Raw genomic sequence first — 26355 nt, 5'->3', positions numbered from 1 at the left:
GTGGATTCATTATCACATTGAATATCACTGAGTTGTGCAAACTTGCTCTCTTGGCTATCACATCTCTCTCTCTCTCTCTCTCTCTCTCTCTCTCAATGGCTTGAACGTCCACCTCTCTCCTTGCACTTGCTTCTCTCCCATAGGCACACCATCGATACGCCTTCAAACCTCCATAACTAGCATGAGTTTTGATCCTGTGATATCCAATACTAAAATCACACAATAAAAACTAGATTAAACATGTCACAAAAGGACATGGACTTTTTATACTACCTACTGGTAATGGGCAGAGGCAGCCACGTGACGATTTACAAGCTCTCAGGATTGAATGTCTTCTCATTCCATGCGAGGGAAAGAAGTAGCAGTGATGTACTCTTCTCATCAAGGCCTTACAAGGTACGAAAGGTATACTTCTTAAGAAGTCACTTTGCAAACTAACCTTAATGCTCCCATAATACTAAGCCAAAAATGTGTGAAAGGCATGAACCAGAATGGGCAATTTATTTCCACTTTTAACAAGATACATGTCCTATTATTCCAGCTTAGCCACAAAAACAAGCAGAGAAACATTAGCTTAGCATCATCTTTTCTAACAGCCATATGTATACCAGACATCACAGTTGCCAAAGAACTGAAGCATCCAGGTAAGGCAAAGATTGGCTACACTTCATCTGCAGTTGAGCTGCTCGTTGGATAAGGCAAAAATTCACGATCAGTTGGGGTCCGAGTCGTTTGCCCACTCGCATCCACAATTGCTGATACTGCTGCCAGAGCGGCACTTGCAGCAAGCCCGACTCGAAAACTTCGAGCTGCAGATAGAAAAACCAAACCCAAATCATTAGGTGTACTCCATAAAAATTTGTGGGATAATGGGAAAAGGCTTAAATACTCAATCAAGTGATTCAAACAATACATCACAACAGATCCCCCTTGATTTCTGCCAGCTTAACTAGTCTACTGCTGGCCTCTCCTCTACCCTTTCAACTATTATTGAAGTCCTTTCCCAAGCTGCTTTCTATCTAGCCTTTCACCTGCTTCTCTCTCACTTTTTCAAACCACCTTTTCCTCGGCTAGAGTCTTACCTTTTTAATTCTGCTGCCCAGCACCCAGTCTCACAACTGTGCCCGATTAATCAATTTTGCTGATAGCTATTTTTTACTTTAATCTATCACGATTGTTTATTTTAAAATCAGCTTGCCAGGGAGCACACAAACAAGCTGATGAACTCAGCTAGTGCACTTTGCCTGCGCAGCAAACAAAGCAAGAAGAGAGAACAACGAGCACAAACAAAACTTCCCCGGTTGAAGGAGCAAGCCGAAACATCAATTGTGCCTGCACATGCACATCAAGGACAGCAGAAAAAACAATTCCCAAGAAGTTTGGAAAAGCAGCCAATTGAAGAAAAGCAGAAATAAATAGCCTATAAAATTGCCAAGCAGAAGCATGCTGATTATGTGCTCTAAACCCAAGGTTGATTCTGCCGAGTCCTCTGGCAAGGATGCCAAGAAGGGGAGCGAAAAGAAGAAGGGTAAGTGCAACTATTGCAAGAAGCCTAGGCACTACATCAAAGAGTGCCAAAAGAAGCTGGAAAAGGAAAAGAAGGATGCCAGAATGTCAGTAGCTGATGCTTCAGCACCAAGGGCTGAGAAGAAAGATGCTGCAAATTATTCACATGACGAGTGGTCTTTTGTGGTGCAGTGCAGCTATGATCCATCAGTGGTTGTATGCATGTCAGGTTTGGTTCTTCGAGAGTGGTGCTAGTAAGCAACATCACATCACAGCGTAATCTCGTCACTACACGTGGGTCTGCTCCCCGATGTGGTAGTGTGACATGCGCACTCTTCCTATCCAGTAAAAGGTGTTGGCCAGGTTGTGCTTACCGCTCCTAACGGTGGTACAATTCCACTCAGGATGTATTTTATGTACAGGCATCAGGACGAACTTCTTGTTAGTTTTCACCATTACTAAGGCAGGCCTACTGGTCAGATTTATGGATGACAGGTGTATTGTGCATGACAAGAGTGATGATGATGTTATCGTTGCTTCTGGAACACTATGCCATGGTTTGTATAGGCTTGATTCTTATGAAAGAGTTATGCATAATGCATATTCAATGGTTGCTACTAAAACCATGCCTGGCACAACACTTTGGCATGCCCACTTTGGTCACTTAAATTTCAACAGTTTGTTACGCCTTCAAAGACATGATACAGTGTCAAAGTTACCCCAGCTTCAAGCCCTAGTCGAGCATGTATGTGAGTGGTGTATTCTTGACAAGATGCAACAGGCATGCAGTCCATCACGCTTTATGAGGCCTGGAATGGCAGGAAGCCCTCAGTGGCTCACATGCGAGTTTTTGGTTGTCTAGCTTATGTTATTGCGCTTGAGCAAAGACGACATAAGCCCGAGAATAAGCCTTCCTTGAATACATTACATGACAACAAATTGGATGTTCAAAGGCAGCAACCTGTTGGGGGCACTTCCAGCCAATCAGCCAGCCCATAGGGACTAACTAATGCCATGGTTGGCCAGCCCATGGGAAGGGCCAAACTTCAGTCAGCCAACACTGTCTAGTCCGACACGTGCAGGTTCTCATCATGCATCTAGTTCATTTGTGGATCACTCTCTTAATGCCAGTACATGTAATGAAGAGGAATCTGTTTCTTTTAAAGAAGCACAAGAAATTGATCATTGGTTGCAAGCCATGCAGGGTGAGTATGATTCTATACTCAACAATGACACTTGGGATTTGGCAGATTTACCATATGGCAAGAAGTCTTTAGGTACGAAGTGGGTTTACAAGCTTAAACGGAAAGTTGGTAGCATTGATCGCTACAAAGCCAAGCTTGTTACAAAGGGTTATGCCCAACAGAACGAGACCTTTGCACCCACATCTCGTATGACTACCATCATGTGTATTATTGCTTCGATTGCACATCATAGATGGATTGAACATTAGTTGGACAGCAAAACTGCCTTTTTACATGGTGATTTGCATGAGGCGGCATATGTATCTCAACCTCATGGTTTTGTGATGAAGGGGCAGGAAAACTATAACATGCAAACGCTTACTGACAAGATTATACTTTGATCATGAATATTTAGCACCTTGGTTCTTGACGATAGCACAATGTAACACGAGAGAGAGAGGAGAGACAAGTACATAGGATAGGGTCCCCACCAAGGATTGGTGTATTTGCTTTATTGAATGATGTGAACAACGGACTTCCTGGAGACTTTCCTTGGCTGAAAAACAATAGCCTGAGGATGCCCTATACTTGACCTTCAAGTTCACCTCGGCGTTTGCCTCCCTTTGATTGTCCTAGCCCTTGGGAGCGCTTCAGCAATTGTGAATAATGAGATGATTTAGCCCTTTGCCAAGCCCATGCTTACATAGGGCCTATATATGCTGGTCCGTCTATAGAGGGGATGTCGGTTTGTTGCTAAATGCTCCATGACTTTATTAAACACCACACATTGAGCACCTTTCACACGTGGCCCCATAGGCTGGCTGACAGGCCCATACCCTTCCATGGGCTGGCCGACAATGCATAGGGCCTTTATGGGACCAAACAATGGCCCAAAGTCTGCGCAAGTGTAACCCAAGTGTAGGGCAACATAGACATATTCTATGGCCCGCTTTTACATGCATCTATATGCTACCTTAGTGCCCTTGCATCTGACTAAAATCCTATCAATGCTCGGAATGCCACATCATCATTCCAAAGGGGTGACTAATAGTACGAACTAGCACTGCTCCATGTGCCGGACATGCACACCTGACTATGACATGTACGGGATTTGTACACTTAACCATGACTATCTAGTGGACTTCTCGCTAACTCGTCTCGGACAAGGGCTCACAAAGGGCCAATAACCACTCTAAGACACTATGTCCACATGGCATCCAAATGAGGGATGCACATGACATCTCCTTTTGCTTCACGGAAGCTGCATAGCCTCCAAAAAGTCCGTCAATAATGCCAAATAATCTTCGAAAAAATTATTGTCAAGCCAAACCGCTTCATGTGTCCCTCAATCCTGAAACTTTGTGAAGAACTATCTTTCTCTTCGGCCGGACCCATGCTTGAAGCGATGAAAAAGGATGTATTCTGGAATCATAACGTCGATGTCTGGTTCCCGTTTATCTTGGACAAGGGAGGGAGGAGGTCCTATACAAGGCTTCAACCAACCGACATGGAACACATCATGCATGGTCCAACTGGGAGGTAGTCCAAAGCTCTGGGCATACCTTGCCCACCTATTGAAGCCTTTGCTTCATAATCCTCAAATATACCCAATCCCCTTCCAAGAAGATCACATCCCTTTTGTCCTTGTTGACATGTTGCATATAGGCCTCCGGCGCTTTAGCCAACCTATCCCTCACAAACTCCAAAATCTCCTGGTAAGACTATTAGACATCATCCCCTTCTTGTTGTCTTTCTATTTGGTGTCCTATTTTAGCCTCTAGGGCTGACCTTGTTAGCTAGAGGGGCTGGTCAACCCCTCACATATGTTTCCCATATAATTCCCCATTATATGGAGTCTTGGGTATTTTTCCCTAGTCATTGAGGACTTTTTCCCTAGTCGGCTGCCTACTTTTGGGCATATATATAGTTAGCTTGCCTCCCTCATTTTTTACTGCTTGCTTAGCATTGTTTGCTGCAGTAGTGTTTCCTCTCCATCTCTCTCTCTCTCTCTCTCACTCTCTCTCCTGTGTTTCCACTTTCCCTTCTTCCGCTGCACACTCTATCATGGTATCAAAGTGCCGGTGATCTTCAATGTTGGATGCTCCCTCCTCTCCCTCCTACGTTTTTGCGTTTTCAGCAAGGTGGACAGATCTGCGTTTTTTCTCAGCATTGCTGCTGGTCGCCTGCCTCTTCCAGGCGTTTTTTCTCAACAGCCCGTGGTCATCCATAGCCGGTTTGACCTCCTGAGCTTCCTTCACACCTATTTTTTGCAGCAGCACCAAGCATGCTGCGTTTTTCTACAAGTGGCTGTGCAGTTTTGCAGCAGTTTTCAGATTCATCTTCCCCTGTAGTGCAGGCGACCTGTTCTGCGCAGGATAGCAGCCACACGTGTGCTGCGTTTTCTTCTCCTACAGGTTTTCTGATGCTGTTTGCTGACCTGAGGCTTGGTGGTACCATATCTCTACTACTTTTCCAGATTCAGCCCGTTCTACAGCCCCTTTTACCTCTGCGTTTTCAGATTTACAGCCATGGTTGCTGCATTTTTCTGAATTGATTCTTGCTGGTAGCTCTACCTTCACCTGGGTTTCATCCATTGGACCCGAAGGTACCTTCTCTTCAGCGTTTTTCCTCATAGGAGGTGTGGACACTGGTTGACCTGAATTTTCAGGTTTGTAGCCCTTGTTTGGCTGCGTTTTCTTCTCTAGTGGACACAGATCACTTGCAAAGGGGGTTTCTTGTTTGGATTGTGGCTTTGGAGGCAGTTTGGTACTTGAGGAGGATACTGAATTTCTCATTTCAGGCAACGTTTTGCTGATTTTTGGAGGTTCCATACCTGTGTTTTGTTCCTAGCCTACACCGTTTCCCGGTTTCTTCATGTTCCCCGCCTTCTCTTGGCGGTGGAGTGCTGTTTTTTGCTGGACAGCAGTGTTTTGGCTGCATTTTGCTTCCTAGAAGAGTTTTCTACACTCAGAGGGGGCCTATCTCCAGCTACTTCACTTGAGAATCAGTTTCGGGAGCTGTTTTGTTTTTGTGGAGACTTTCTTCTATGACAGGAGTTTATAGATTTTGGAGGAGAGTAGTGATCTTTTCAAAGATCCTGAGCAGAGTTATTGTCCAAGCCTATGCTCTTTGCAGTGTTTGCCGAGAAAGGAGGGTGTTTTGCCTGTGAGGTGTGATCCTTTCACATGGATCACTTGTTTGTTGCTGATTCTTGGGATCTTGTCACCATTGCAATTTATATTCCTGCTTCCCTTCCTCATTGTGAGGAGTCTTCCTCTGCCTCTCTTTGTGATACTTCTGAGGATGCCCCTGCCCCTGCCAGTTCTGCAGGTTTGTTGTTTTGGAGGATGGTTTTTTGGACCCAGTGGGATGCTTTGGATATGTGGTTGCTAACCGTGCTTGGGGCACAGTGGTACTTCCATAGTTTGTTGGATTTGGATCAGAATCAAGTTGGGCTTGTACCAGTCCGGCGACATTTTTTTTTCAGAGGAGGATGTGGAGTCCTTTCATCTAGCAATGCCCACCTCAGTGGAGTGTGCTTATGTACAGCATTGGGCAACTCATGATACGGAGTTCGAGCAGATGGACCCCTCTTTTCTCCAGAGTCTTTACATCTTGCAATGCCGACCTTTTCAGAGAATGCTTTTGTACAACATTTGGCTACTCTTGGTACAGAGTTGGAGCAAATTGACTCTATTTCTTTTGAGGGTTCCAGTGAGGAGCAGTTTGCTTCTCCCAGAATTGATTATATACAAGATCTGATCTTGGTTGGTTATGAGGTTTTTCATACCTTCTCCAGGCTGGATACACGGCATTCGACTTCAGGGAGTGTTCTTACACTTGGGTTTGGAACCATTATTTGGAGCAGCACGTCGCAGCCTACATGGTTGTTTTCTTCCAGAGGAGCGATGTACCTAGTAGCTTGTACTGTTGCTTTTGTAGCTGAGTTGCTGAGGAGATTGCTTGTAGAGCTTTCTTGGTACTTGTTTCTACAGTCTTTCATCTTTGATCGAGGATGGCGTCTCTGGCTTCTTGGAGTTCACTCAACATCCCGTGCGGAGAGGGGGTGTTAGACATCATCCCCTTCTTGCTGTCTTCCCGTTTGGTGTCCTATTTTAGCCTCTAGGGCTGACCATGTTAGCTAGAGGGGCTGGTCAACCCTCACATATGTTTTCCCATATTATTCCCCATTTTATGGAGTCTTGGGTATTTTTCCCTAGTCGTGGACTTTTTTCCTAGTCGGCTGCCTACTTTTGGGCACATATATAGCTGGCTTGCTTCCCTCATTTTTTACTGCTTGCTTAGCATTGTTTGCTGCAGTCCCTCACATACGAGGTTTTCTCCCCTCTTGCTCGGGACATGTATTCCTTTTGATGATGATATTGAGAGTAGGTTCTCACCTGTGTTTCCTCTCCATCTCTCTCTCTCACTCTCTCTCTCCTGTGTTTCCACTTTTCCTTCTTCTGCTGCACATTCTATCAAAGACTTCGTCAATCACTTAGCTTCAGGCACTGAGGATTGGAACGGTCTTCCAAACGCTGTTGAAGAAAAAGAGTCATTCAAAACAGCTTGAACTAAAGACAATGAATTGTTTTGCCTTGCTAATCGTGGACATAACACTTAAGCACGTCGAACGCCAATTGATTATAAATCTCTATCTAGTTGTCTGTCCATGGGTGAAATGCATTGGAGAAATTCAACTTAGTACCAAGGTTATCAAACAATGTCCTCCAAAAATGACTGGTAAACTCGGTATCACGATCTGATACAATGGTCCTACGTATGCCACCTATGGAGTACCAATGCCGGATGAGCAATTTGGCAACATCATCGGTTCAAGACACACAGGCGACTTAGAAAAGCCAACCATCGCATATCAAGGAGTGGCAGAGTCATGTAGCATCCAATGCATGTTCCCACTAAGTATATCGAATTCTAGGAAATCTGCGTACTTGTGCTTCATCTCGTCTAGTCATATACCAATGAGATCCATCCGTGTGGATTGGATGTGGGACAAGGTTTCTTTTTGCTTAGGGCGTCAGCCACTGGATTGGCCTTGTCTAGAAGGTACTTAATCATGCCACCAAATTGATGTCGCTCACTCCAACAGAGTGCTGTCAAGCACTCCAATTTGCACTTGGTATCATCTGAAGCAAACACAAAAGCCGGGTGATCTCTGCAAACCTCCAAGTCATACCCATAGAGGAAGTGCTTCAAATGCTTTAGGACCTATAGAACGAGTAGTTTTTTTTTGCAGGAATCAGCTTAGAGGACATGTAAACGATTGGATGCCCATTTTGTTGTAAGACCCCTCCAATAGCGATGTCACTCACATCAGTGATCACCTGGAATGGGTCATCCCATGAGACTAGTGCTAAGCAAGGAGCCTCAGATAATGCAACCTTAAGGTCCTTGAAAGCTTGTAATCCACGAGGGGTTACGTGAATGAGTTGCCTTCGAGTCTCGATGCGAGCAGATTTGTGAGAGCTGTCGAGACATCAAAATCAGAAAACTTGTCAATGTGGGTGAAATATACCTGGCAAATGCCCACAAATGACCGAACCTCATAAGCAATTTTTGGAATCTCCCAGTTGAGGATTTCAACCACCTTAGCTTCATTTAGCCTCTCTAAGATGTCAATCCAAGGCATTGGAAACTTGCTTTTGATTGTCGGCTTCTTGACAATACGATAGTCCACGCAAAGTCGAGAGGATCCATCCTTTTTTTTGACAAAAATTAGGACTACGAAAGGAGACACACTAGAGTGTATGAAACTAGATTGCAGCAACTCTTAGAGTTGACGGTCCAAGTCCGTTTCCATTGCCTTGCAAGGACGAGGACTCGAAACCTGGGAGGAGCTCAATTTTGTGGTCTTCTGGTCTAGATGGGGGGAGCTTAGGGGGGAGATTGTCCCAAAGAAAGATCTTCTGGAACCAATCATGCAAGGCTTTGTACTTCTCAGAAGCACTAGCAACCGTCTGGGTGGTCTGAACACACATTGTGCACATCTCCAAATCTCTTGTTTAGCCTAGATATGGCTAACGATCGAAAAGTTTGGTATCCCTGACTCACAGAGCCTTGGACACATTTCGGGTAATCCAAAAAGTGTGCTGCCCAGTCGATGTCTGGGGTGAACTTGTAAAACCACTGGATCCCTAAGATAATGTCTGCGCCTACAAGAGTGTTACATGATGAGGTTGATCGTAGTAATCACAGCCTTAATTAACTTAATTACTATAGAGATGAATTTAGATGAATGCAAATGCAACTGTATTAATGATGCAAATGATTACAACTGAGATGAGATTTGTGAACAGATCTATGATGCTAATGCTGAATGACGACTTCAACTTCTGATCTCATGAATGAACTTGATGAAATGCTCAATTATGTCTAATGTGCTTGAGGTGCTGGTCGGCCAGCAACTGGTGCTATCAGCCTGCTGCTTGGAACAAATAATCATCAAAAATTCTAATAAAATGTTGCGCTTGTCTTCAATGTTGCTCCTTGTGCTGGCCTTCACACTAACACTAGCCGACTGGCTGCCTGAGTCCCTTATGGGCTGCCGACTGTGGGCTGAAGGCCCTTGATGGTTGCCGACTAGACTCCTAGACTCTCCTTGATGATGCTTATGCTGCTGATGATAACCTTGATGCTGATGACAACGATGATGACCGTGATTCCGATGATGATGTCGTAGATGATGATGATGCCAACTTGTCACCGCACAACCAGAAGGGTGTGCACGTGACAAAGAGGGGCAACCATAAAATCCTACATAAATTGTGTGTCCTAGATGACTAACTTAGCACAACGAGCTTCAAACTTAATGCCCTGGTCATGCTTGTGCTGAATCCCTCCACTTGCTTATCCACTAAAGTTAACGAGAAACAAGCTCACCGAGCGGCCTGTTCCATAACCACGTACTCCGTACTACCGTTGTCAAATAGGAAAACCTCTACCACATATGTGGCCGAATGTCTTGAGCAACTCATTTCGCCCCCGAGCGGCCTGTTCTGTAACCACGTCCTCCGTACTACCGCTATCAAGTAGGACAACCACTCTCTTACCACATATGTAGCCGAATGTCTTGAGAAACTCATTTCGCCCAGCAGCCTGTTTCGTAGCCACGTCCTCCGTACTACCGTTGTCAAGTAGGACAACCACTCTCTGACCACCTATGTAGTCCAATGTCTTGAGCAACTAATTTTGCTCATACTCCTAGGCATGGTTGCTTTTCTACTTATCTTCGAGATACCGGCTAACAATGGCGCTAACCATAGGATTGGGACCTGGAGGACTAGCAACAACATGGGGGGTCGGTGTGGGAGACTGGCTCACAACAGAAGCTATCGAGGCGGAACTTGTGGTCTGTGCAAGGATCTTCTTAGGGCATGCCCTAGAAGTATGTCCTTTTGTATGACAAAAGAAACATTGCCCTTCCTCCTTATACTCATGATGCTCTTCAAGGCTAAGCTTACCACCTATCTTGCCAACTTGAGCCTTCTGATCAGCAGTAAGGCGAGGTGCATTGTTGGAGTTCTTGGAGCAAGAGGCTCTTGGGATAGACCCCGATTGGTTCTCATTCTGGCCCTTGCCATTGGCAGCTGCTCGTGCGTTGGTCACTCCGGGCCAAGAGGTCTTTGGTTTGCCACCGTTGTATTTCAACTCAGTACTGTGTGCAAGCGACAATGCCTGATCAAAGGTCTGTGGCTCAAACATACGCACATCCCAGTGAGTTCGCGTTTCTAAACCATTAAGGACTTGTCCATTCTTGTCCTCTTTTGATTTTTGCAGTTGTAAAGCCAAGTGAGTGACTTTATTGGCAAATTGGAGGAGTGGCTGCGCGTTCTGGCACAATCCCCAGTACTCATCCTCGGGCCACTCAAGATTGTTGGGCGGTAAAAACCGCTTCTTGAGGTTCGTGACAAATTGGTCCCATTCATAGACAACCCCCCCAAAGTCTATCCACCAAGAGATAGCTTCCCCTTCTATGTAGCAACTAGCTAACATAACTTTTTCCACATTTGACTTCCTACCAACAGAAAAATAAGCCTCAAACTGATGAATCCATGAGTACATAGATGTGGGGTCGAGTTTTTACCATTATACTTACTAAAATTCACCCTTTCATGAAGGTGAGTCCAAGAGTTGCCGGTACCACCCTTGTGTAACCGTTCGTGCTCCACGTGTTGTCTTTGTTCCTCCTGTGCAGCAACGTGAGCTAACGCCTACAGCCGAAGCTCTAACTCCCGTACCTATAAATCATGTAAAGCACGGGATTGTTGTGTCAACTCTGCAATGGAGGTAGCCGAAGCAGAGCTCTGGGAAGGGCTCTCGGTGACAATTGGTGGAGGGAAGGGAGGGGGGGGGGGGGTATTTTATACCCCCCCCCCCCCCCCCCCCCCCCCCCCCCCCCCCCCCCCCGGGCGAAATACAAGTATTCCTTATTCTTAAAATCTAGGTCCCCCCCTTAACCTACACTAGCTGCTTTGCATTCTAGTCTCAAAGAGGATGGTATCACATCACATGGATCTTGTTGAGTATTTCACAGTCTAGTAGTGTGTCTGTTGGTGTGAATACCTCCTTAGGGTGTGAGCAGCCCTTACTGTCAAATCCCCACCGATCTCATAGAACGCTCCTGATACAAGCCTCGAAACCTGCAAAACAACCAAGCAACGTGAAGGGGGTGCAGGCCTGACTCACCTCCCAACCTTGACAGCCGTGGGTACAACCCACAAGTCTTGGTTGTCTCCACCGAGCCACGAGCGGAGCTAACTAGCAAGACGTATCGACCAGTCTCTACCCCGGGACATCCCATACCGCCACGGAGCTACCCTCGCGGGCCTCAAGGCTGCTCCCGGTCTCGGCTACATAAAGCAGGTGCACGTCTGCACTAGACCCAGGCTCCTGACCATAGAGCTCTCACAAAGACACGCGAGACTCTATGAACTATTGACTAACCTTGGCCACCCTTTTATAGGCTCTTGGCCAGTCACCGAGCGTCCACACTTGGGTGTCCGCCCGTCCATACTTGGGTGCCCACCCGTTAGTCTATCCTTAGCCCAACTCACCAATCAGCCTGCCTAGCTCCAAGCTTCCCCAAGCCTCAAAGCTAGTCTTAATTGCTCGATAAACTCTCTTGCTAATTGCGTAGCTGTAATGGTCTTCCGTGCTGGTAAAAATCTAGCCATTTTTGTCAAGCGATCCATCACAACCCAAATAGAATCGTGGCCTTGACGTGTTCTTGGCAATCCAGTAATAAAATCCATGGAAATACTTTCCCATTTATGACCCGGGATTCGCAAAGGATGGAACATCCCAGCCTGTCTAAAGCGTTCAGCTTTATTTGCTTGACAAACCTAACACCTGAGGACATAATCTTCTACATACCCTTTCATCTTTGGCCAATAAAAAGTGTGTTTCACTAAAGCTAATGTCCTGTGTACCCCAGGGTGTCCAGCAGAAGGGGCGTCGTGACACTCCTTAACAAACTTGAATCTAATGTCCGAGACCTGTGGTACACAAATTTTGTCATTACGGAACAGTAAACCATTCCGAATCATCCACTGGCCTCCCACAGCCTGAATGGTAGGCTGCTCAGTCACTGAGTCTTGGTCAATCAACGAGCTCTCGTCTTGGATCTTCTGCCAATATGGACCAAAATAACTATCAATCCTGCAAAGCCCTCTCAATGACTGAAATAAGTCAATAGAAATCTCGATGAACGACAAAGTATTCACTTCTCTAATCCGACTAAGCGCATCTACGACACTATTCATGGACCCCTTTCGATAACGGATCTCAAAATCAAAATCTTACATTAACTCAACCCATCGAGCTTTCCTTCCTCTCAAATCATCTGCATCACACACATACTTCATTGACTGATGATCAGTATTGTGACTGATCATCAGTCAATACCACAAACTTGGAGCCATATAAATAATGCCTCCAAGCCTTAAGAGCGTGAATTACAACATAAAGCTCCTTCTCAAGGGTTGGCCAACGAGATTGAGTGTCGTCCAGATTTCTACTCTCGAAAGCAACAGCTTTACCATCTTGGAATAGAGCAGCCCCGATTGCATAGTCACTAGCATCAGTCTCAAGAACATAAGGCCTACTAGGATCGGGTAGTGCTAAGATAGGTGCTTCCTTGACTTTATCTTTCAAAAGTCTCAAGGCCATATCCAGATCGTTATTTCAAGTGATAGGCTGATTCGACTTACGTCCACGACCTTTCAACAAGTTTGAGTGGAATCGAGCAAAAACATGGATGATGGAGTGCCCACTGCTCAGTGGGCAAGCCGCAAAGCCTGTAGACTAACTCCTGAGAAGTGAGGAAAAACATAAGTAGGAAGTGGACAAAACATAAGTAGAGAGTGGAAGAATACTAAGTAGCCCTAAGCCTCATCAAAGCTCCCCTCACCCTAGGCATGATCAATGGGCTTCTCATCCTCATCTATATAAACTCCTCCTCCTCCTCCTCCTCATCATCATCATCAAACTCATAAGCCTCGGTAGCAACTGAGCATGATGACCCAACATGGCTAGAGGATGGCTGGCCATCTGTAGAGGGTGGAGCAATCGAAAGAGGCTCCAAAGCCTCATCTACCTCTGTAATAGCCTCTTGAAATCTTGCAAGGCAATCAAGCGCTCCTCATCTTTTTCTTTGTTAAGCATTTCCAATGTGATCTCCATTCTCTCATAGCCTCTTTCTTCAATCTTGGAGATAAGCCTCAAGTTTGTGTGTATGAAAACAAGCTTCTCCATATGAGAAGAGAGAAGCTTGTTTCTTCTATTAGTATGAATGAGAGAAAATGAACTCCAATTTCTTTCACATAGGGAGGCACATGCGCCTTGAGAAAGCACCCTAAGTGCAAGAGCTTGTAATTTGGGTACGCAAGCCCCAAATGTCTCCCACCATTTCACACCCTCTTGCATTATTTTCTCATCTTTTGCAATGGGACGAGCAAATGTGCCACTTTCTCGCTTTTCAACTCATCAATGAGATCTCCTTGCAAGGCCAAATCACCCTTAAATGTGCCACTTTCTCGCTTTTCAACTCATCAATGAGATCTCCTTGCAAGGCCAAATCACACTTTCTCGCTTTTCAACTCATCAATGAGATCTCCTTGCAAGGCCAAATCACACTTAGTGTATTTCTCCAACAATGTCATCCATCCATCATGCATCTCTGAGTCACTATCTTACTCTTTTCCTTTCCATTAAGGGTGCAAGATATAGCCCACAACATGCAATGGTGTGTGCATCATTTCCCATCTACCAATGCATAGGTCTTCAACCTCTTTCATCTTATTGACCTCAATGCCTTGCATGTTTTGCACTTGCTCTACCATACGATCTACAAGCTCATACATGAGACCCATGGTGGCTCCTTCCCTGTCAGCTAAGCAAAGAATCTTCAAAATGGGAGTGCATATCTCGACAATGGTTTTTGCCTCTTGCTAAAAAGAAGCAAAGAACACAATGTCTGACACCTCAATTGCCTAAGGGACCTTTGATGCCTTCATTTTTACAAATTTATCATAAATCATTAGCTTGCGCACACCCTGCATACATCTCTCATCCAAGAGAGTAACCAACATAATAAAAAAGTATGCAAACCGAGTTGCAGAAGGCTTCACCAAGTCCTTCTTATTGAGTTTTCTAAACAATGCCAACACTGTGGACTTCCTTGTGACAAATGTGACAAATTGAGTTGCTTGGTTTAGCACTTTTGCAACCCAAGAAATTTTGCCAATGTCCTCAAACAAAAGGTCCAAGCAATGGCATGCACATCTAGTGTAGAAAATAATCGGCCACTCCTGTTCAACCAATTCCCCAACCTAAACGCAATTTGATGCATTATCCATGCATACCTACACAACATTTGCTAGGCCAACCTCAATGATAATCTGCTTAAATGCTTGAAAATAAACTCCCCAAATGTGTCCACAAATTTCAAGAATACAGTGTCATGAATGTAGCATGCAAGAAAATTTATGATAGGCCTACACGTAGTGTTTGACCATCCATCAGAAACAATGGTGTATCCATATTTTTTCCGTTTCTCGCACACACCCATGATCTCACGATCATTTGACCTCATCCACTAACTCAATGGTGCGAAAGCAATGGTAAGATGGAGGCACATAAGAAGGATCGGCATGTCCAATTGCCTTCACCATCTACAAAAAGTAAGGACTCCTCACTTTCCAATGGGGAATGTCCTCCGCATAAAAGAATTTGTGCACTGCAATGGTTTCTTGCTTTCGTGCTTATACATTCCATGCATTTGCCAAATCCCCCTTCCCTTCTCTACTTACATGATGACCCAACATTTGCACTACCGCTGACTTGTGTACTTCCCTGTGTGCCCATTGATGCGGACCCTGCACCTTGAGATACATCTCCACCCAAATCATCCACCAAAGCATCCACAAAAGCCTCTTGGCCATGAACACTGCTACAACTGTCTGCATGCAACCTCCTACAAACATCTTTAACCTCTTCTGATACATTTGAGCAAGGCCCCACACCTGTTAGAAGTCATCTCCTGTCTATACATTTACACCAAGGCGTCTGTTGTAGGTGTCTTTATCATTTTTCCTCACTCCCCGTATTTTTCCCCCATTTTTCCCTATTTTTTTGTGGCATGGGAGGCAGTCTTGTAGTGGCAGGAGGACCTAGAACTTGGCCGACTGCATCTGTGGAGACACTGGAGGTGGCAGACTACTCTGCACAGGTCGTGGACCTCCTTCATGCTGGCCAACCCCCCCTACTGCTGGCCGACTGTGCATTTCAGCAGTCGGCTATCCTGTCGGCTGCCCTACAGCAGGCCAACTGCTGTTGCGGGGCCATATAAAATGGCCCCCAGCCCCTTGTCACCATTGTATCATTCTCGGGATCTTCTTGTGTATATAGAGCAGAGTTACACGCCTCTACCATTCTCTCTATTGTGCTGTTATTTTTCTGCATTGCGCTTTGCTCTCGTGTTCCCAGATCTGGTCATCATCTCCGCTGCGTATTCTGACATGGTATCAGAGCCTAGGCTCTGGGATTTGTGTGAGCAAGAGGGGGACTGTTGTGTTGCTGATTGGTGGACTATACGGGACTGTTCGGGAAGAGGAGAAGCAAGAGGACGGCGGGCTGATTTGCTGGACAGCCACTTGCAGGTGTTAGTTCTTCTTTGTTCCCACCTACCCACCCTTTTTCAGAGTACATCCTCGCAATGGCAGATCTGTTAGAGATGGCTGAGAGGCATGTGAAGATCCCGACACTCCCCACGTTGCTGGTGGACCGTCCGTTGGACGGAAACAACTACGGCATATGAAAGGTTATGATGGAATCTGTTCTAGAGTCTTACGACCTCGCTGATTTCATCGTTGTTGGGGTTCCACGGCCGAAAGGAGAGGAAGGGGAGTTACCGTCGATCCGAAAGGACCGGGAGGCTGAGGCACAGATGTGGGATCGTGTCAACGCCAAGGTCCGTTCGTTTATCTTCCTCAATTGCACACCGCAGGTAATCAATCATGTAAAGCATATGACGCTAGCCAGAGGTATATGGCAGCATTTGGCTTCTCTTTACAACAGGGTATTGCCCATGAAGAGAATTTCCTTGGAAGTACAAATGCAGGTTATGAGCCCTGCAAAGTCGTCGACGATGCGGGAGCATATTAACAAGCTGCAGGCTCTTCAGCAGGAAGTTCTTCAGGCTGGGAAGGAGATATCGTCAGAGGACATGGCCATAACGTTGCTGTCGCATTTGCCCTCTCAGTAATCAGCATTTTACTCGTCTTTGATTACCCGTGGCAAGCTCAGCACCATCACGTGGGAGGAGCTCGTGCCCATGGTCTTGGACCAGGAGGAACGATTCACGAACCCTCCTCAGGGTGGAGGTTTGGAGGCCTTAACTGGCCAAGGGTCGAAAGGCCGTAACACGGGCAAAGGAAAGGCTTCGTCGGAGAAGTCCTCTCAGAAGAATTCCGTTACCGGCGAGAAACTCAAAGCAGAGAGGACCTATAATGATTGTGGCAAGAAAGGCCACTATTGGAGGCAGTGTCCCAAGCGGAAGACCGAGAAGGGTGAAGATTCCTCAGCAGCAATCATGAAGACTCCGGCTTTTGTGCACCTGGAGGTGATGGACACCGATGTTTCATTTTCTTCAGGCAGGGAGGAGGTTGGAGGATTCTCCGCAACAACGGATACTGGGGAGTGGATTCTAGACAGTGGTGCTTCCAGGCACATGACTCCTTCCCGTTCAGATTTACAGGATCTCTGCAAGTATTATGGTCACATTCTTACTGGGGATACATCCACTATCCCAGTTCACAGTGAGGGCAGGATGGAGATAGTTCACGATGGCAGGGGGGCCTCCCAGGTGTTGTATGTTCCGTCACTTGGTTTTCATCTGTTGTCAGTGCATCAAGTTTGCAAGACTGGCGTACGGGTGGAGTTTGACGGGCATTTTGTTGCTCTCCGGGACAAAGCAACAGGCTAGGTAGTTTGGGAAGGCGGAGTGGACAATGGAGTTTACAAGCTTTCAGCACTCTCTCTCCTAGGTCCTCAGGTTTGTGATGAGTGGCAGTCTGGTAATGGCCACTCAAGTGTGGATACGCTGCAAGTGCACGCTTTTCGGGACCAGATGGTGGATAGCTTGCCAGGTGATGGCAACAGTTGGCAGGAACTTTCCAGTACTGATGTTGGTGGTTCTTGTGTTTGTCAGTCAAAGGAAACTGAACAGGTAACTTATGCTCTGATGTCTCGTAGTATTCAGGACAAAAAAACTCCTATAGATGAGGATGTTCTTTCCACGGGGACCTTTCGGAAAGCCAGGCAGGTGGCAGTTGATTACTTGCAGAAGGAGGTGGTTTCTCCAAGCTTTGTGGTTCCAGATTCAGAGGGGGTGGTTGACAGGTTTCAAAGGCCTTGCGTGGTCTTCAACAGGTTTCTAGGACTTGGTTTGCACCGTAACAGGTGTTGATCCTTGTGAGCAGTGTGATGCCTCTTTGACTCAGAAGCAGAATGGTTCATTGATCTGGTTGATGGACACCAGATTGGATGGGAGCTTCCTAATGAGGCAGTTGCGCTCATGGTTGCAGATGACTCTTTGGGAGGCAAGATTGCGTATCCTGTGTTTTTTGCGACATGCGAAGGATCATGGACTCTTTTGTCAGAATATGCAGCGGAAATGATATCCAAACTTGGGTAGACAAGAGCAAGTAGACTGCAGAAAATAATCAGCACAAGAAACACTGAGAGATGTGTGTAAACTCTTCTCTATACACAAGATCCCGGAGATAACTGAATGAGAAAGTGGAGGAGGATGGGGGGGAATATATACAAGCCCATAAGGGCAGTCGGCCAGCTCTGGAAGAGGCCCACGACTCATGAAATGTCCACGACTGCTGAAAAACAGCAGTCGGCCAGCATCTGGTCCCCACATCTGCTCAGATCAGGTCGGCCAGCACACAGATAGCCCACGACTGCTCCAGATGCAGTCGGCCAGCCTCACTGTGGTCCTGGCATCACCTGGCAGCCCTCCAGCCACTAGGAAAAAAATGGGAAAAATAGGGAAAAAATACGGGGAGTGTGGAAAAATGATATACGGGCGGGCACACCCACAACAGAGGCCCTGGTGTATACAAATAGACAGGAGATGACTTCTAACACCCCCTCTCAGCTCCTGGCTGTGTAACCAACCCCAGGGAGCTGGAGTGCCGCCTGAGCGTAGCCTGAGGTAGAGACTTCGTGAAGAGGTCCGCCGCATTGTCCTCCGTCGAACAATAAAGTAGCAAGATGTCACCAGCCAAGATCTTCTCACGAACAAAGTGATACTGTATCTCTATATGCTTGGTCCGGGCATGGAAAACCGGGTTCCGAGCAATAGCTATACAACTCTGGTTATCACACTGGATGACTGTGGGCTCCCTCTGTGGAAACCCCATCTCGCCAAGCAGCCTCCGCAGCCATACAACCTCACAAGCAGCACCACAAGCAGCCCGATACTCTGCCTCTGTCGAAGAAAGGGCAATAGTCGGCTGCTTCTTGCTGCTCCAAGAAACCGCTCCTGAGCCGAGGGTAAAAGTGTATCCTGAAGTAGATCTCCTCGTGTCTGGATCTCCTCCCCAATCTGAGTCACTCCAACCTTGGAGCTTGACTCCATTCCCTCCTGTGTAAAAGAGTCCCAGATCCTTCGTACTCTGCAGATACCGCAAGATCCGCAATCCTGCGTCCCAATGAGTCTTCAATGGCGTCTGCATAAAAGAGCTCAACAGCCCCACGGAGAAGCTCAAGTCCAATCTGGTGTTCAGCAACCAGATCAATGAACCAACCAACTTTCGGTACTGCGAGGCATCAACTGGCTCACAAGGATCTGTAACGGTTAACTTTGTGTTCGGGTCCATCGGCGAAGTAATAGGCTTGCAGTTATCCATCCCAAAGGCCTCAAGCAACTCATGAACATACCGCTGCTGAGAGACGAAAAACCCCCTCTGGGTCTGCCAGATCTCCAATCCCAAGAAGAAGTGGAGTAAGCCTAAGTCGGTCATCTCAAACTCCTTAGACAAGGCAGCCTTCGTCACTCCAATGTGCTCCACATGACCGCCGGTGAGAATGAGATCATCCACATAAAGGATGATGAGTGTGACCATGCCGCGTTCCCGAAAGAGATACAGGTTCGGATCTGCAACCGATCTCTGGAATCCAGTCCGAATAAAGAAGGAATCAATCTTCTGATTCCAAGCCCGCGGAGCCTGCTTAAGACCATACAAGGCCTTACGTAACCTGTAAACCATCCCTTCTGATCCTGGAACAATGAAGCCTGGAGGCTGCTCAACGTACACCTCCTCCTGCAGGTCACCATTAAGGAACGCCGATTTTACATCCATCTGGTACACGGGCCACCTCTGAGAAGAAGCAAGGGCAAGAACGGTCCGAATCGTGGTCATCCGCGCTGTCGGTGCAAAGGTATCCTCGTAGTCGATGCCTGGCCGCTGAGCATAACCCTTAGCCACGAGCCTGGCTTTGTGTTTGTCCACCGACCCATCAGCCGCGTACTTGGTCTTAAAGACCCATTTGACACCAATGACTGACCGCTTCGACGGCCTCGGTACCAACTCCCAAGTGTTGTTCTTCTCGATGGCGTCAAGTTCCACCTGCATGGCTTCCCTCCAAGTATCCTGTGAAAGGGCTTCCTTTACGGAAGTGGGCTCTTTACCCCGCATGATACGAGACATAAGAGCATAGTTCACCTGAAGAAGCTCCGCCGTATTGCTTTTATCTCGAACTCGATGTGATCTTCGAGGGCCGTCCTCTGTGGTCCACTCGGAGGGTAGCTCCGTGACACCTGACTCCCGAAGGGTGTCCATCAACCACCTAGGTACTCGAACAGATCGTGGAGCCTCCTGTGGTCGCGGGGGCTCAACTCCAGCTGCGGGCTCAACCTCCTGTGATGACTGAGGTGGATCAACTGGAGTGATAGACTGGGAATCATCATCAGACTCTGGATCTCCAAGAAGTGGCGGCTCCTCGACAGTGGATGCTAGAACATGCTCGTCAAAGACCACATCCCGGCTGACAACAATCTCGTTCCTCTCTGGATCATACAACCTGTATCCCTTGGAAAGAGAGTTATACCCCACAAATACCAGCTTGCGGGACTTGGAGTCAAGCTTCCCCCTCTGCTTCTTCGGAATATGTACATACGCGTCACTCCCAAAGACACGGAAGTGCGAGACATCGGGTTTCCTGCCAAAATATGCCTCAAATGGAGTCATATGGGGTACAGAAGTCGTCGGAGAGCGGTTAATGGTATGGACAGCTGTCGCCACAGCCTCACCCCACAGTGGACGAGGAAGATCTCGATGCTCCAGCATGGTCCTCGCCATCTCCACCACAGTCCTGTTCTTACGTTCAACAACTCCATTCTCCGAAGGCGATCCGGTATTGGCCAATTCCCTCTTGATGCCATGATCTGCACAAAACCGAAAGAATACAGTCGAGGAGAATTCCCCTCCTTTGTCAGCCCTGAGAGTCTTGACCTGAAATCCAGACTCTTTCTCCACCATCACGTGCCAATCCTTGAACCGAGCAAAAGCCTGGTCTTTCTGTGAAAGAAAGTAGACCCACGTGAATCTGGTACAATCATCAACAAGCAGCATGAAGTAGAGAGATCCTCCCAAGGATGGTATCTGCTGTGGTCCACACAAGTCAGTGTGAATCAACTCCAAAGGTTTCGAAGCCCGCCTGGAAGCCTGCTTCGGAAAGGATTCCCTGTGCTGCTTTCCACGTATGCAAGAACTGCAGCGTCCTTGCCTACTACCAACATCTGGCAAGCCAACCACCATCTGGTCCCGGAAGGCGCGCCGCAAAGCATCCACATTTAAGTGGCCAAAACGAAAGTGCCACAAGTCTCCGACCTGAGAGCCTGTCAGTGAGGAGAGTGCAGAGAGTTTGTAGATACCGTTCTCCACACCGCCTTCCCAAACAACTTTGCCTGTCTCACGGTCCCTTAGAGCAACTGAATGCTCCTCAAATTCCACCCGAAAGCCAGTCTTGCATACCTCATGCACTGACAAAAGATGAAAGCCCAGAGCAGGGACATAAAGAACACGGGAAGCATGCTTGCCCCCCTTGCCGTCGGGAATGATCTCCATCCGGCCCTCACTATGAATCAGAATAGTGGAGTTATCACCAATAAAGATACGACCTGACTGCCGCTTCAAATCCAGGAAGAAGTCACGGGATGGAGTCATGTGCCTGGAAGCACCACTGTCGAGAATCCATTCCCGAGTATCCTTTGCGGTGAAGCCACCTGCCTCCTCGCTCGAAGACGATGAATCATCGGAGTCCACCATCTCCAAGTGCACAAATGCCGGAGTCTTCGCAGCTGAGGCTGAGGACTCAGCACTCTTCCCTGTCCGCTTAGGGCACTTCCTCCAGTAGTGGCCTTTCTCGCCACAATCATTGCAAGATCTTTCGGCCTTCAGCTTCTCTCGTTCTGGATCTGGCTTCTTCTCGGAAGACTTATCTGATGAAGCCTTCCCTTTGCCCTTGTTGGTATTACGGCCTTTCGACCGTTGGCCAGTTAAGGCCTCCGAACCTCCGCCGTGAGGAGGGTTCGTGAAACGTTCCTCCTGGTCCAAGACCATTGGCACAAGCTCCTCCCAAGTAATGGTGCTGAGCCTGCCACTAGTGATCAACGAGGAATAGAAAGCGGAATACTGACCAGGCAAGTGAGAAAGTAACGTGATGGCCATATCTTCGGACGATATCTCTTTCCCAGCTTGAAGGACTTCCTGCTGAAGGGCCTGCAGCTTGTTAATGTGTTCCCGCATCGTCGAAGACTTTGCAGGGTTCATAACCCGCATCTGCACTTCCAAGGATATCCGCTTCATGGGTGATACCCTGTTGTACAAAGAAGCCAAGTGCTCCCATATGCCTCTCGCCAGCGTCATGTGCTTCACATGGTTGATCACCTGTGGTGTGCAATTGAGGAATATAAATGACCGGACCCTGGCGTTGACACGGTCCCACATTTGTGCCTGTGCCTCTCGATCCTTCCTCGCGGATAAAACCTCCCCTTCCTCAGCTTCCGGCCTTGGCACCCCTTTGATAATAAAATCAGCAAGATCATATGACTCCAGAACTGACTCCATCATGACCTTCCAGATGCCATAATTGGACCCGTCCAACTGCCGATCCACTGGGAACGTGGGAAGAGTCGGAATCTTCACGTGCTTCTCTACCATCTCGAGTAAATCCGCCATCTCGGAGAGTAACCTGAAAGGGTGGGTGGGTGGGAAAAATCTGAAAATCAGAATATATGCAAGTGGCTGTCCAGCCCCTCTGCCCGCCTTCCTCTTGCACCTTCACTTCCCGTTCAGCCCGAAACAGTCCACCGATCAGCAACCTGTTGCTCCCCCTCTTGCTCAGAAAAAACGCCCAAGATCTCCTAGAGCCTAGGCTCTGATACCATGTCAGAATATGCAGCGGAAATGATATCCAAACTTGGGTAGACAAGAGCAAGTAGACTGCAGAAAATAATCAGCACAAGAAACACTGAGAGATGTGTGTAAACTCTTCTCTATACACAAGATCCCGGAGATAACTGAATGAGAAAGTGGAGGAGGATGGGGGGGAATATATACAAGCCCATAAGGGCAGTCGGCCAGCTCTGGAAGAGGCCCACGACTCATGAAATGTCCACGACTGCTGAAAAACAGCAGTCGGCCAGCATCTGGTCCCCACATCTGCTCAGATCAGGTCGGCCAGCACACAGATAGCCCACGACTGCTCCAGATGCAGTCGGCCAGCCTCAGTGTGGTCCTGGCATCACCTGGCAGCCCTCCAGCCACTAGGAAAAAAATGGGAAAAATAGGGAAAAAATACGGGGAGTGTGGAAAAATGATATACGGGCGGGCACACCCACAACAGAGGCCCTGGTGTATACAAATAGACAGGAGATGACTTCTAACATCTTTTACATAGGAGGGGGATTGATTGATGGAGTCCGACTCCACGGTTGGAGTGACTCAGTTTGGGGAGGAGATCCGGACACGAGGGGATCTACTTCAGGCCCAGGAGCAGTTTTATGGAGCAGTAAGAGGCAGTCATCCTTTGCCTTGTCGTTGACAGAGGTAGAGTACCGGGCTGCTTGTGACGCTGCTCATGCGGTGTTGAGGCTGCAAAGGTTGCATTGCAGGATTGGGCTTCGACTGGAGGAACCCATGGTCATCCAGAGGCACTTTGTTCGTGAGAACAGATCGTTGCTGATGACATCTTGCTAGAGTTCTGTTCGACGGAGGACAGTACGGTGGACCTCTTCACGAAGTCGCTATCTTAGGATTTGCTCAGGCCCCACCCCAGCTCCCTGTGGTTGGTTTCACAGCCATGAGCTGAGAGGGGGTGTTAGAAGTCATCTCCTGTCTATACATTTACACCAAGGCCTCTGTTGTGGGTGTGCCCGCTCTTTGTAGGTGTCTTATCATTTTTCCTCGCTCCCCGTATTTTTCCCCCATTTTTCCCTATTTTTCTGTGGCATGGGAGGCAGTCTTGTAGTGGCAGGAGGACCTAGAACTTGGCCAACTGCATCTGTGGAAACACTGGAGGTGGCCGACTGCTCTACACAAGTCATGGACCTCCTTGATGCTGGCCGACCCCCCTTGCTGCTGGCCGACCGTGCATTTCAGCAGTCATGGGGTTTTTGTGTCCTGTCGGCTGTCCTACAGCATGCCGATTGCTGTTGGGGGGCCATATAAAATGGCCCCCAGCCTCCTTGTCACCATTGTATCATTCCCGGGATCTTCTTGTGTATATAGAGCAGAGTTACACGCCTCTACCATTCTCTCTCTTGTGCTGTTATTTTTCTGCATTGTGTTTTGCTCTTGTGTTCCCAGATCTGGTCATCATCTCCGCTGTGTATTCTCACAACACCATGGCCAACCAAGCCCAACATGTGTGCCTGAATGCATAGCAAGCCTCCATCCCATTGATGAGGGCAATAATTGCATTTACAAGTGAATTGCCCTTTCCCAAGGGCCTTCACTTGGGTCACATATTGCCACTCCGGATGCTTGGATCAACCCATCTGTAAAAAGGGCGACTTAGACAGAACTTCGTTAAAGGTTGAAGAGGCAGACATTGGGCACAAAATTGAACAAACTTCAGAGTGATGAGTCTTGAAGTATGAAGAGGGCTCAGGGGGAAGGCACACACTTGGCAAAGTTCAAACCGTGCACACATTGGCCACGGCCCAGTGGCAAGTGCGCGCACACACACACACACACACACACGTGACACAAGGTTGAAACTTTCAACTTCAAGACTCACGAGAGGGGGAAGGGGGGCACATGCAGTAAAAAGGGGTTCGCAGGCAGAAAAAAGGGGGGGCGCAATGTGCATTGTGCGACGGCCAGCCTACATGCTACAATCGTAGGCTTCAGCTTTTGAATTTTCTTACCTTAAGGCTTAGCCGCTTAAGTGCTTGGCAACTTGCTTTGAAGTCTACTTTGCTTGGGGGCCTCAAAACGGTCGCATACAGCAGCCACGCAGCGCAACAGCACACACGTCAAATCGACAACCCAAAAACCAAAAGTTTCGAAAAAGCCCCGAATTTTGGAGCACCGTACGGAAAAAGATGCTAGTCACATTGGCTTGGAAACAACAACGCAGAAGAATCTTCATCAGCATTGAGGGGAGACTCTTCTTCCTCAACTTCTAGCCCTTTTTTATTTGAGTCAAGGGTTCTCTAGCCGGGATGTCCCCCGAATCTGAATATTATGTAGTCATGGATTTTGTGCCCCCGATGTCTCCCAAAATCTGAATCTTTCGGGTTCCTTTTTTGTAATGCTTCATCATTCCACCGTGTCTCCTGAGGCAAGACATGACCTTCGAGTCTTTCACACTAAGCCATGCTACATGAGCCTGTGAGCCATGCTAGTTAGCCTCTAAGCCATGTTCATGAGTCTCTAAGCCAGTTGTGGGGACTATGTCTTCATTTCTTGCTAGTGTTGGAGTACTGAGACTATTGAAGGTTTGTCAAGCATCACCCCATCACTCCGCAAAGGGGTTTGTTTAGTAATTCAAAGTCTAGTAGCATGTCAAAAGATGAGGCTTGATACCTATAAAAGCAATATACATGGTAGGAGTATCATTATAATTCATTTATCATTGCATTGTGCAATCTCTCTCTCTCTCTCTCTCTCTCTCTCTCCATGTATTCACAACAGATACTTTTAGCTTATATACCTAGTCTCGTACCTTTTTATAATTTCCCATGGTTCATGGATACATTGTACTATCTTTTGGTCTCAAAGGTCCTCTGGTTCTTTTGAAGACGTTACTCTCTCTCTCTCTCTCTCTCTCTCTCTCTCCGTGCAGAGTCTTGTTTATTCATGTGATCACTTCCATAACACACAATAGGGAAGGCAGCCATCCATGGAAGGGAATAAAAATCAAAATAGAATGCAAGAGTACCTCTTAGTCCCAAAACAGGGCCGGCAGCAAGGCCGCCAACGACCCCATTCCAGAGGTCCTTCTTCCCTCTTATAGTCTCCGAAGTGGCATCGGTGAAGGCAAACACACCTGCAACAGCGGAGTAGGTCAAGCCATAGTTACACATGATGCGGGCAGTTTTCTTGAGGGCGGGGAGGGCAACGTTCCTCTCCACGGCGGGGAGATCCTGCCATGCGGCCACAACAGAACCCCATATGCTGCCCGCCACCAAGCCGGACGTTAGGGCAGTGCCCGTCCTGAAGAAAATGGTATCGTAGTCGCCCAGCTCCCTTGCCTCTCTCGGATCCATGGAACCCCTCGCTGCCTTGCGCACTCAGAAGCTCCAAGCCCAACACTAACCCGCGCACCCTGCATACACATTCAAAATTTATCCTGTTGTCCTCTCATCACATCGATCATGCATAAACCCTGGCACTGCACACACAGGCTTTCTTCTTCTGCATTAGACCGCTTTGCATACATGGAAATGCACTCACCTCGAGCAAAAACAGGAGTCAGCCCCTCGCCATTTGCTTGGCTCTATGATGCTGCCAGTATGATGTTATATACATATGCATACATAGTATTTCTTTTTATACTATGACCTAATATATTGATTGTATGTGTGGTTTTATTTCTGTGTGTACTCAAATACTTTGCAGGGATA

The 26355-nt window shown here is 47.4% G+C and overlaps 1 protein-coding gene and 2 pseudogenes across 1 annotated transcript; all 3 read right to left on the bottom strand.

The window, feature by feature from the left end:
• Nucleotides 1–484: 484 nt before the first annotated feature.
• On the bottom strand, nt 485–26334 carry LOC147624400 (outer envelope pore protein 16-3, chloroplastic/mitochondrial-like). The gene is made up of 3 exons (XM_086819388.1): nt 26186–26334; nt 25671–26057; nt 485–809 (listed from the first exon to the last, which is right to left on the bottom strand). Exons 2-3 carry the CDS (start codon nt 25996–25998, stop codon nt 661–663), a joined length of 477 nt encoding a protein of 158 aa, XP_086675514.1. The 5' UTR covers nt 25999–26057; nt 26186–26334; the 3' UTR covers nt 485–660.
• On the bottom strand, nt 13153–14778 carry LOC147624402 (uncharacterized; annotated as a pseudogene).
• On the bottom strand, nt 14789–24282 carry LOC147624401 (uncharacterized; annotated as a pseudogene).
• Nucleotides 26335–26355: the final 21 nt, after the last annotated feature.

Source organism: Cibotium barometz, chromosome 25 (genome assembly GCF_041138505.1).
Source record: "Cibotium barometz isolate CiBa-2024 chromosome 25, ASM4113850v1, whole genome shotgun sequence".
NCBI lineage: Eukaryota > Viridiplantae > Streptophyta > Polypodiopsida > Cyatheales > Cibotiaceae > Cibotium > Cibotium barometz.
Note: the sequence above shows the minus strand (reverse complement) of the source record. Positions and strands in the feature narration are given on the sequence as shown.